Source organism: Pagrus major, chromosome 22 (genome assembly GCF_040436345.1).
Source record: "Pagrus major chromosome 22, Pma_NU_1.0".
In the NCBI taxonomy this organism is placed as follows: Eukaryota; Metazoa; Chordata; class Actinopteri; order Spariformes; family Sparidae; genus Pagrus; species Pagrus major.
In genome coordinates, this window is record NC_133236.1 from 22,845,825 (window position 1) to 22,858,129 (window position 12,305).

The following is a 12,305-nucleotide window of genomic DNA, read 5'->3' on the forward strand; positions in this document are numbered from 1 at the left end:
CTCTTGTTCGCAGCCTTTGATCATGGAACAGAAGTTGCCGCTCCTTGAGGGCCTCGACGGGAAAAGCCTCCGAGAAAGTGTGTGTGTGTGTGTCTGTGTGTGTTTGCGTGCGTCGGATGCATCTTGTCCTCATGACTAATTCTGCAGTTTAACAAAATGCCAAACCCCACAACTACACTCTCGGCTTTAATCCCATCCAGTAAGTAGACGCTGAGAGAGAGAGCGGTTCAGAGACGCGATGGATGTGGTGAGTTTCTCCATGGAAACATGCCGTATGGGTTATTGCGCCCTCATGAACACAGTGAATCTCAGACGAGGTAATTGTAAAGTCATTAGTGTGTGAATCTCCCAAACAGGTGGACAATGTGCTTCACTCCTCGAGAAGGAAAAGAGTGTGTGTGTGTGTCTTCAGTGAAATGCTGCAGGATGCAGAGACTGTTGATCCACTGTACCGATCTCAAACATCAACTCGTCCTCCCCAGGTGAAGCATTTGATATGTAAATAGTTACGAAAGCAGCGATGTGGTTCCCCCCGAAGGGCGGCGCTGGGCGTCTGGAGGCTTGACTCCGGCGTCTCCCGAGGACCGCACGGCACCTAGACAACAGCACACAGGCTGACAAAGGGAAGTAAAAAACCACACAAGGCAGAGGCTCTTTGTGTCGCAGCTGCCGAGGAGGTGATCTGTGGTACAGTTGGTTTAAATTCTGCACGGCCGTCGTTGCTGTGGAAGCTTTTCCATAAGAGCAATGCTGCAGGTTTCTTTTACTGCGGTTGGACTGTGTGTCAATATTAGCTAAAGGGCTCTTGTGTATTCGCGAAGAGTGTGTGTTCTAGGTTTCTGTGCAGGTATCTGTTTTCATGTGTTCAGTGTATGACAGAATGGAAACATGTCAGCAACAGCATTATATATTTTTATTTTAACATTTCTCAAACAAGTGGAGAACCAATGGACAGTGATGGCCTTCACGAGTCGACATTTTTAATAAAAACTTTGGGGGAAATAAGTTTATTCACGTTCTTGTGGAGAGTTAGACGAGAAGATTGATACCATTCATGTCACATCTGTCTTACAGGCTATGATACAGCCGGGACGCGGTTAGCTTAGCTTAGCATAAAGACTACAGTTGGCTAGCTGTGCCCAACATAGCTCGGGGAACAGTTTGGCTTGACTCAAAAGGTCAAACTAATTAACTTATTATGTCTCAAGTGTAAAAAATGACCTGTTGTCTGGTCACTGCACCCGGCAAAGACATAGTCCATCCTGAAACCGTCTCTTTGGAGCGGCAGGTTGACCAAACACCAAGCTGACCTTGTCGCGTTCGCTACTCTCACAGCTTAACGTCAGCACAACTTCTTGTTCAAAAGATTTAAAGCAACATTCTGTAGAAATTGGCGTTTTGTGCAGTATGGCGCGCCCCCACAGTTTCTGAGTCACCATTCACCCTGTTACAAGACACTGTACCATCAAAATGATTTCGAAGCTGTTATTTGAAGGTAAAAAAAAAGTTACATAATGTTTCTTTAATGTCTCCACAAATCAAGCACACAGTCGGAGGATCTGTGAGAAGATTTCACAGGACTCGGGACCCTTTTCTCGTCTGCATTAACTCTCTAATCTCGATAGACGTCTAATCTGATCTGACTTTTTTTGTTTGTTAGTTTGTTTTGTTTCTCTCTCATCTGTCACTCAACATAGTGTGTTTTGTGCCCCCGAGGACCTGTGAGAGCGAGGGAGGAGTGTGAATCTGGGCTAATGAGTATGTTTTTCAGCTGTCTGTTTTTATTTCTGTTTATGGGTTGGAACAGTGATGTGATGCCAGACTTCTCATTTCGCAGTTTGAAGTTTGATTTATAAGCACATTTTCTCAAAAAAAGAGAGAGTCTGGCACACAACCCTGACGAAACCTCAACTTTTTCTTGTTATACTTGGATTTTTGAACAGATTAAACAGTGAATATGTGAATATGTTTCCACTAAAAACAAATTTAAAAGAAAATGTATGAAATCTAAGTATTCAACAGCCAGACTGACTGTTCAACCCGACAACTTGAGCCCTCAGTTTGCCGTCTTGAAGCCTAAAAGACTCTCGGCGCTATAATTAACTTTCAAATGCTACATATTCTAAAAATGTGGCACCTCTTTACCCGGTCTCACACTGAGCGGCCGTATGTTTCCAACGCGAGTGTCAAGCCGCAGAAGACCCCTACGGATTGTGCCGCTGCTGTGTAAGAAGCTTTGCGGTGCCCCACTTATTCACAGAGCGTTCAGCTGCTACTGTACACAGTCTGAACCGACTGACAGGCCCGCTGGATGTGGCCACGCTAGCGACATGTCCCAGTGGCACTGTGCTAAATATCGTCCCGCCTTTCTCACTTACAATAGCTTCTAAATGAGGTCTGTCAAAGCCAAACGAGACGACGTGAAGAATACTCACATCTCGAGCGCGAGATTAATTACTTTTTTGCCTTTTTGTGGCTGCGATTTTGCTGACGACGCCGAAAACTAGGTCGGGGCGCCGCGAGCTGCTCGCATCGGCTTTGTCAGGGAAAAGGCAGGTACCTGAACAGGTGTTGAGGCGGCGGTACGGGGGTAGAATGAGTTTGCTTAGAGATTGAAACCAGCTCAAGGCAATCTGCCAGAGTGTTTGCTCGCAAACAGAGATCTCTCAGTGAATTCAAACAGCTGTCAGCTTCTCATTATATCCGGTCACATTTTGGGAGAAGTTGAATCTTTTTCCCTTTTTAAGCTCCATAGCTTTCACATTTAATCTTCAGGCTGCATATAAAGCACTGATCTGCTGTAGCTTTGTGTCATTCCTCAGAGATGTGTGTGTGTGTGTGTGTAATATGTGTGTGTGTGTCGCTGCGGTCAACAAGAGCCAGTGGTGGTGTTTGGGTTAGCGGAGGAAGTTCCATCATGGGCAGGGTGGTATTTCCTGAAGCTGCTGAATAAATTACACCCTAAGTACCAGGACTATAAGACATGCACCCGTAATAGCACGAGGAATTGTATTTTTTCCTATCGCAATATCATAACTATAGCTTTTTGTCCTCAGCTCTGTGATTTCATTCCTACTTTATGAATCTTTTGCATCTTCCAGAGATCAGGAAGAAAAGATCTCTCCCCTGGTGACGGCATCGTTGCTCATGTTGAGACATGAGTTTGGAGACAACTTCCTGTGTGAGATTATCTCCGAGGCCAAATAACAAATATAGATTTACTCTCTTTAAACAGCGTTTAAAGCGTTTATATACCTTTGACCAGACATGTCAAAATACAAAATTAATTTACTTTTTACTTTTTACCATATATTTTTGAAGACACTCAATGTTGTGTCTTGAACATGAATGTTTCATGATAAAGTCTCTTAAAGATGCAATGTATAAAATTTTTGTTGAAGAAAGATTAACTGAAATTCTAAAATTTAGTTTCTAAGGAGTTTATAATTAATTTTCCAGGTCTATAAGACAAACGTACACCCCCTGGTGCTCCAATTTCCGAGTGTGGACCGCTAGATGTACTGCTAACCGAGCTAACTAGTATCTAAATCACGGCCTCCGGTTTGATTTTGATTTTTTTGACATATATTTTCTGATCAAATCTCTCACGATAGCCAAATACCATGTCCATTTAAAAAAAAACAGCAGTTGTAGGTTGTATTCAGTTTCTTTAGGCAGGATGTTTTACAGTTTAAGGATAATCGTTTTAATTTATCCTAAGCCGTCTTATTTACATTATAGTCTTTTAAAACAAAACCATTTCCATATCGGACAACATATACACCGATATCAATATACCTGTGATAGGCCGATATCGGCTATTATCATTGGCAAGCCAATATATCAATCAGCCTCTACTTTTGAGGGGACTTTTATTTTGGTAAATCCTACATTTACCAAAGGCTTAAACTAGTGATGACTGCAGTGGACAAACTAAACGTGTTGTCTTCATTTCACATTAAACTCGCTGTTCTGTGTAAACATTTGGTTTTGAGGTTCGTACCACTGTGATCACGATGGTAACAGCCTTTACCATCAGGGAGGCCCGTCTGTCGCTGTCGAGCAGAGGAAGACGAGCTCTTTTTGAAAGTGAGCTACATACGAGTCCCCAGTTGACTTCCATCTGTAGCGTTGCAACTATCCACTTCACAGCTGTGGCATTGGCTGTTTCTTCCATCATCTGTTTCCTACTGTCTGAACGTGGTTTACAGTCAGCTGCTCGAGTTTGAAATCATCTTTTTCGTGCTTCGCTCTTCTGCCTGGACTCATTATCTGTCATCATCTCCTTATCTGCAGCTCTGTCATTCAGTTACAGCCATGTGGAGGGATCCATCTGTGCACAATGTCCACACAGTCAGTTTTCTTTTAAAAATAGCCTCTGAGCTTATGGAAAAAAACCCAGATCGTGTTATGATTTGATTAATTTCACGGATCCCCCTTATGATGAATTGATTATTAGCTCCGATGATAATCTTTCATCCCTCTCTGCTAACGAGGTGTTATGAAATCGAGTAAGAATCGGGTTTCGTATCCCTCGCACAGCACATCTGACTTCATTTTTAATTCATGGACAACCCTGAACTTACCTTGAGATATGCAAGAGCGGAGCTAGAGTGGGAAAAAAAAAGGCTGACTGGACACTTTTATACATTAATCATTGTCGGGAGTTGGTTAAGAGTGGTTTCATCTGTGGGGGAGGTCTCATCTGTGATGGAAATTATGCAGAATTTTTGGGTGGTGAAGTTAGAAATGATCCATACTGAGTTCAGAATTAGCATTCCTGCTTCGGGGACGTTTAATGTGTTGCTGTATTTGTGTGTTGTGACGAGTGGAGCCTCAAAAACTGTCATATTATGAAAGTTTGAGGCTCTGAAAAGTAGCTGGTATTATAAAAAAGCAGGATCTTTTTGGTTTCATATTCCTTTTATACAGCTGTACCAGTAACACTGTTGATGTTGATGGTAGTATGTGGTATATATACATTTGTGAGTTTTCAGTCGGTCCATCACTCTGCCATGATATTTTGTACAGATATTCGGGCTCTCCAGGATCAATCGACAATTACTGTTTAAGATTGAAATGTCTCGGCAGCAACTAGAGCTGAACAATTAATCGAAATGTTATTAAAATCGCAACATGGCTGAGTGCAATATGAAATTGCAGGAGCTGCAACATTTTCCTAACAAGGTTAAATGTGTCACAACACATTTGAGCTGCCTCTAAAAGTCTAAAAAGTCATAATCTACAGACTGAAGGGAGAACGCTTGCTTGGAAATGACATCCTCGTCATTTTTGTATTTTCTTTAGCAAAATAACATGCAAAAATTACCATTCCCATTCAAATCATGACTCACATGTCAATCGCAATATCAAAAGCAATTGCAAAATTATGTTTTGCATATCTTTCAGCCCTGGCAACAGCTGTCAGATGGATTCCCATGACATTTAAAGGTGCACTATGTAGTTTTGGGGAAGAAATATCATATTTTATGCCTAAACAAACAAAATAAACAAACTGTTTTCATGACTGAGTAAACAAACTGACCTTAAAGGACAACACAACTTCATACTGTTTTACTTTGTTTATATGTGGCAGACCCTGCCACCTTTCTAGCTTCAAACAGTGTTCTGGGGACCTTATTTTCCTCTGAGAGCAGCTTGTTTATTCACTTATGGAAAAGATAAATATTTACTTTGTGATTAGTGCTAACAGAAAACGTTAGCTAATGACAGGCTAATCTAAGATTGTGTAAATGGTGAATATGTGGCCTATACCTGCTAAACATCAGCACTGTGAGCATGTTAGCATGTTGATGCTCGCCTCACAGAGCAGTAGGTATGACTTTAGACTCTTGATCTCCAGGATTAGATTGAAAAAGTCTTCTCCGCCTCATTAACTTCTTTTTTTATATTTAACATAGACCTGTTTAGCAATAAATGACAGAAATGTTTGATTTAATTATATCTTTCCATAAAAGTCCCTCTAAACTCCCTTGTTAATTACTTTGTACTGCATCAGCGGGCATCAGTATGTTTTGATATATGACCTTCTTCTCCCCGAGGCATTTTTGCTTTTGATATTTGATATTTGAAATTGCAGTGAGAGACAGGAAACCTGGGGAGATAGAGAGACGGAGAGGAGTGCAACAAATGTCTCCAGACATGTTGGTTATGTGGAATGCGTCTAAACCAGTAGGCCACCGGGATGCCCCCGTGGCTCCCACTTTTAAGTGATCCTTTATCCTGTTATTGCAAATGAAACGCGTTTGAACAGGATCTACTTAAACTCGAGGCGGCAAGATGAAATCAAATCCTGTTTCATTGTCATTTTAAGTAATTTCAAACGTCAGGATTTGTGTCTTGGTTTTTTTTTTTTGTCCAGGCGCAGCCAGTGTGTGGGCCATCACTCCGGAGGAGAGGGGGAAACATGACAAACAGTTCGACAGCCTCGCCCCCGTCCTCGGCTATGTCTCAGGTAAGGTGTTGGCATAACAAACAGACCGAATACTTGTTTATGAAGAACACCGACGTGTCATCAGTAGTTCAGCGGTATCGAATGTCCATCTCTCTGAGTGGTTTTCGTGTGTCTTCAGGAGAGCAAGCCAGGAAATTCTTCCTCCAGTCCGGCCTGCCTCCTTCTGTCCTGGCTGAGATCTGGTAAGCACCGACTCGCCGTTTAGTGAGTCTTCTTCCTAAATAATGTTTCGGTAAGCCAGAGCATGTAGGTCAGTAGGTCCAGCCTTTGTTTTTGGTCGGTTTGGACCTCTCAGCCTGCTTTGAACTTCCTGTTGAGCACTAACTTCCTTCACAGCCTGCCCCACCTAGTAAACTGTGTGTGTGTGAAATTGAGTCCCGTCAGAGCCTGGTCCCTTGTGTAGCTCTCGCCTTTTCTATTGTCTCAGTGAAGAAAAACAATACTGGGAATGCGCACTTTGCTAAAAACACGTCATCTTCTCACATCAGTTTTCTCTCTCCTCCTCCTCCTCCTCCTCAAGGAACCTCGCTGACTTCGACAGCGATGGGAAGATGGACCGACTGGAGTTCTCCATCGCCATGAAGCTCATTAAACTCAAACTTCAGGGGCGAAACTTACCCTCGTCCCTGCCAATCATTATGAAGCAATCGCCCGTGTCCAACTCCGCTTCAACCATCCCTACATCAGCACGCTTCGGTAAAAATGTGTTCAATTTCAAAACCTCTACGCTCGAACGCTTTCTCTTCCAACCTGACCTTTTTTTAGAAGTGTTATTTCATCAGCGGCCCAAGAAATGAAAAGAACCCCCATTTTTGAATGTTCTTCTGAAACAGTGTTGTTGATCTCTTCATGTTCACCTGTGTGTTTCCTCCTAACAGGAATGGGTTCAATGCCAAACCTGTCAGTCGGTCTGTCATCCATGTCAACTATGTCAGCCATGCCCATCCTAACACCCATCCCGGTTAACCCCCACATGCACTCTGTGCAGCCCCTGATGATGCCAATGACTCTTCCCCTCATCACTTCTCTGGGAAACTCTGGACTCCCCAACGGCAATATCAACCTCCTCACCCCACCTCTTGTTCCCAACAATGCAGGTTGGTTCTGCAGCGGAACCACTCTGATTTGCTCGTCAGACAAATTTAAGACAGATATTGATTCGTGGTTCAGCACCAAGTCATTCAAGCTTGACCTGGGATCAAAAGCGTGAACGTACGCTGAATGTTTTGGATTATGTTCCAGAGCCATTCAGCTAATTTTCATTTCATGTAACAGGGATAGTTCACTGCTACACGTCGCTTTGAGATTAAATGCAAAAGGGGAGAACCTAGAGTGTTGGAAAAGACTTTTCTTTTGCAAAGTATAGATAAGAATCTTGTGCTTTATGTCTGTGCTGAATGGCTTTTGATATTCACTTGCACACATGCAAAGAAAGCCACTACATGGTCACAGGTAGAGCTTTTTTTAAATTAGAATTACTTTGGATAGCGACAGACAATATGAGAAGGAGAAGGGATGACATGCAGCCAAAGGCCCGGGATGGAGTTCAACCCAGGTCTCTATAGTACGGAGTCTGCCTTTTGTGTGTGGTGCTGACAAAGCTAACATTAGCTCGCTAGCGTGTGAATGAAGAGTAAAAGGGATAGTAAAAACTGGTAACACCACACAAACTACAGCTTATGAAGCGATGAGTTCTTAATATTCAAACTCAGTAACTGCTACGTAGCTAACATAACCAACCTACAAAGCTACCGTTAGCTTTCTAGCATGTGAATGATGATACATAATGAGGACTAAATTTTGTTTAATAATGACGTAAACTGAGAAGATATTAAATTACATTTCACAAAAATAAGTAGGCCACAAATGAAGCTAATTGCACCAGACTGATTTAACGTTACTTAATAGCGTTAGTCACGTTAACATAACTGAATACTTCCATCTCATTCAAAACGACATATATACTACTAAGGACACTGGGTTACTGACCAAACACTCTCTAACGGTGTTTTCTGTTGGAATATAGAGCTATTCAACACTTATTTTAATAAGAAATTAACGCTAACAGCAGCTTTAAGAAGGACTTAATGCACAAACGTGGAATGGATTCATGAAACGCTGGTGCAGCCTCATCTTGGCGTGTTATATTCAGTGTATCAGGGTCAGTTGCGCATTTATGGTGCAGTGGTAACGTGGTGTGGATTATACATGACACATGAAAGGGCCTAAACCTTATCTATCTAATCCCTGAGGTCTTATATCTGTCTTGAGGAGCACACAGTGTCAGTATGTGTGTATATATACGTTTTGGTATGCAGTGAGATGAGTCACCGCAGTCTTTACTGCAGTTTCTGTGTTTGCGAGATAAAAAACAGTCATTGATGTCAGGTGTAGGTGCACATATACAGTATACGACATCCTCATTTAGTCTGTTTTTCTCTCTTTTTATCCGACTCCTCGTATCCCACCTCCTCCATCTGTCCTACGGCCGCTCTCTTTAATCTCACTCTGTCTGTTTCGACTCTAATCTTTCGTCTGTGAAATGAGCAATCCGACAAGAGTGAGTGGGAAATGTCTCGTATTATTTGGTGTCCCCTCAGTCGTTACCCTCCCATCTCCCTGCTGATGAAATTATACCAGTGCCAGACTAACCCTCTTTAACGCAGAGTTGCAGGCCATCACTTTGTTTTTTTTTATCCAGATGTCAATAACCTTGCTGCTGGAGCTCTGTGCGCTGCGACTGTAAAGTGTGAGGAGATAAGATTAGATGTACACACATTCAAGGGCAATTGCGCTCGGCACGTCTACAGTCAGAGATTGATTGCACAAAGAAAGCACATGTAGACGCTTTATGTTCACACATTTTTCAAATTTATTACCTTGGATTTGTCAAAATCGTGTTTAACTATGCCTTCGACCCTTTTTTCGCAGGGCTCCCTCTCTCTGGCTTCTCCTCTCCCATGGCGTTCTCTCCATCCACCGGCATGTCAAAGGCAAACTCTCTTCTGGACCTTGGATCCAGCAGGTGAAACGTAGTGTCAATAAATAGATAACTGCATGAAATATCCTGTAGCCTTTCCTGAAAGATGCATATAAAATCAAGCTTCTCCAGGTTTTGTGGGGGATGTCAGGGGATGCACCATTTTTTAAGCATTGATTTTGAGAGAAAAGCCGGTATAAACACTGATTTATGTCGCACACTATCAGCCCATTAGTTCAGCGTTCGCAAAGCATCAGGGTTTTTTTTGCAGGGGAGGGTTGGGGGATCAGAATGCAGGCAGAGATGAAACACTTCGATAACAGAGGGAGCAGGAAGGCATTTTGAAATCAGATGTTGTAGTTGGCAAACAGGAGGAAGTGGGCTCGTTCAGAGTCACAAACATCAGAGGAGAACTGGACTCAAATGGCATTCTTACAGGAGGAGGTCACTGTTACTGAGGTCTATTTCAGTAGCCATGTTGGGTCCACTTCTAGATCTTATCTCAGCAACTACTGCTTGGATCGCAGTGTTACGTTGTACAAATACTCATGGTTCCCTGAGGAAGAAGCCTACTGACTTTATTACTTTCGTCTAGCACCGCTTTGAGGTTCACATTTGTAGTTTTAATAACCTGATGGGTTGAAAATAACCCCTGACTTTTCCTCCAGAGCCACTTTGTCTAATACTTGCAAAATTGATGACAGTCCCTCCCTCCCTTAAAGGTCCAGTGAATGAAATTAAGCAGGGATCTAATGACGGAAATGGAATATAATGTTCATAATTATGTTTCATTAGTGTATTATGCGATTATCGATGCACTGGTGCCAAATATTGATGTTTTTAATCAAACATGCAGCACTGTAATCAGATTCCCCTGACAATTAGACTTCCCAGAATCATTACTTTATAACTCCTAGTGGTGTAAACTTCTGTAAGCGTAATTTACACCGATTGAGGCGTGGTTTTATCTTTTATTTCCAGAACTGTTTCCCTTACTGGCAGTTCGGACTCTGTGCTTTTTTTTAATACATTGTTTCATGTCAAAATCTGTGAAACTGACACCACAATGCAGTGAATAAATCTCCAGAGGCGTTCTTCCTTTTTTACAGTAGCACAGAAGGGACAAACCAAGGCCTAAAAGTAAGATAAACATAGTTTGTGTTTCAGATGAGGCCTGTAAAATAAAGGAACCGGTTATATGTAGCTGACTGAAGGAGTTAAATTTAATGTTTGTTAAGGTGACTGGTTCTAGTGACTTACTGTATCATGTCACGAGCTAATGGAAATACGAGACAGCGCATGAAAGAGGTTTGCAGTCCTACATCAACAACAGTCAAACTTATATTTGTGCTTTGGATCGACACACTTAATCCTCGCCCTGAATAATTACAGTGGTCTGATGTAACAAAGAAGAAACTGGAGTCTGGGAGGTTTTGTGCAGTTTAAGCAGCAGCCAGATTCCCTTGAAAAAGGACAATAGTGGTATCCAATATCCTCCATCCTTCTCATGGTGTTTTGTGCGGTTTGGGAAATAGGATAGGAGTCGTATCTGCTTTCATTTTGTATTGTTTTGAGGAGCCCAGGGCTTCACACCGCCCTGACCCTCAGGTGTAGGTGGTGAGGTGAGTAATAATAAGGAGTGTTAGGAAGTCAAACAGCAGCACAGGTTGATCCAACAGCCGCCCACATCGCATTAACCTTCAGGTTCTCTTTGTGACATCCTCTTATGTCATGCTAGACACGTTGTCCTTCTCTTTTTTGCTTCCGGACCCATAACAAGTCCTAATATATGGAAATTACACAGCCGTTGTGACACATACATACACACAGGAGAGGCATATACACACAGAAAAAAAAGCCCTTGGGCAGAGGGAGGATCCCACACCACATCTCCCTTTGTCTCCCTGAAACCTCTCCTTTTATTTCAGGGGAGTACTGCAAGTTTCCACCCTATAATGACTGGGAGAAAATACATTCTTCTCAAATGAACATCGTTGACCCAGCCTATCCTTTTTGCTATTCTTGCAGAGGCATTGTTTGTAATAAAAACAGAAAGGCTGATTAGCGTTGCCTGAGGAAACAGCGCTGTCTTGTTTCAGAGAGTCACTGTCTACGTGGTCGTTTGCAGCAGCAGCAGCGGCTTCCTCTACAGCTAATTAAGAGCCGAGGAATAACACCGGGGAGTCTCGAAGCAATTAGTGGTTTTAAGCCGAGGCTTGAATACGAGGGGAGGAAGAGAACACTGACCACATAATATTATTGTGTCATTTCCCTTTAGGTGATATCATGACATATCAAAACGCCTCTCGTTTCTCTCTGTTCACAGCTCAAATTCTTCTTCCACCACGTCGCTGGCCAGCAACTCTCCGAAGACGGGCGCGAGCGATTGGGCCGTCCCGCAGGCCTCGAGACTGAAGTACCGTCAGCAGTTCAACACGCTGGACAAGCTCATGAGTGGCTACTTGTCAGGTAGGTCCCACACACACACACACACACACACACACACACACACACACACACACACACACTCCAACCTAAATAAACATGAGGTTCTCAGGACCTGTCGGCTGCTCATGACTAGTCTGACAGAGCAAACTCTGCGTCAGCTTCACTTCACACACATTGCTCTCAAGTACTCCTGTGATTGATCTTAACCCCACTCGACAGAAACCAGCAGTCAGACGTACGCAAACACTTTTCACTTCAGGGGATCACTTGAAAATTCACTCTGCTCTTATTTTGATGTAATTTTTTTAACTTTGCAGGACCTCAGGTTAGAAATGCGCTGATAGCATCGAACCTGACACAGACTCAGCTAGCTACCATCTGGTGAGTATAAGGTGTGTGTGT

At 42.7% G+C, this 12,305-nt stretch overlaps 1 protein-coding gene across 6 annotated transcripts in view; it reads left to right on the forward strand.

The window, feature by feature from the left end:
- The window catches only part of itsn2a (intersectin 2a), a 41,063-nt gene that overhangs the window by 8,158 nt on the left and 20,600 nt on the right, over positions 1-12,305 (forward strand). For all 6 annotated transcript variants that reach the window (XM_073493375.1, XM_073493372.1, XM_073493376.1 and 3 more), the window contains 7 exons: positions 6,383-6,475; positions 6,594-6,657; positions 6,996-7,171; positions 7,354-7,572; positions 9,407-9,500; positions 11,782-11,924; positions 12,221-12,284. In XM_073493375.1, the coding sequence (XP_073349476.1) occupies positions 6,383-6,475; positions 6,594-6,657; positions 6,996-7,171; positions 7,354-7,572; positions 9,407-9,500; positions 11,782-11,924; positions 12,221-12,284 (853 nt within the window). The remainder of the gene's footprint in view (positions 1-6,382; positions 6,476-6,593; positions 6,658-6,995; positions 7,172-7,353; positions 7,573-9,406; positions 9,501-11,781; positions 11,925-12,220; positions 12,285-12,305) is intronic.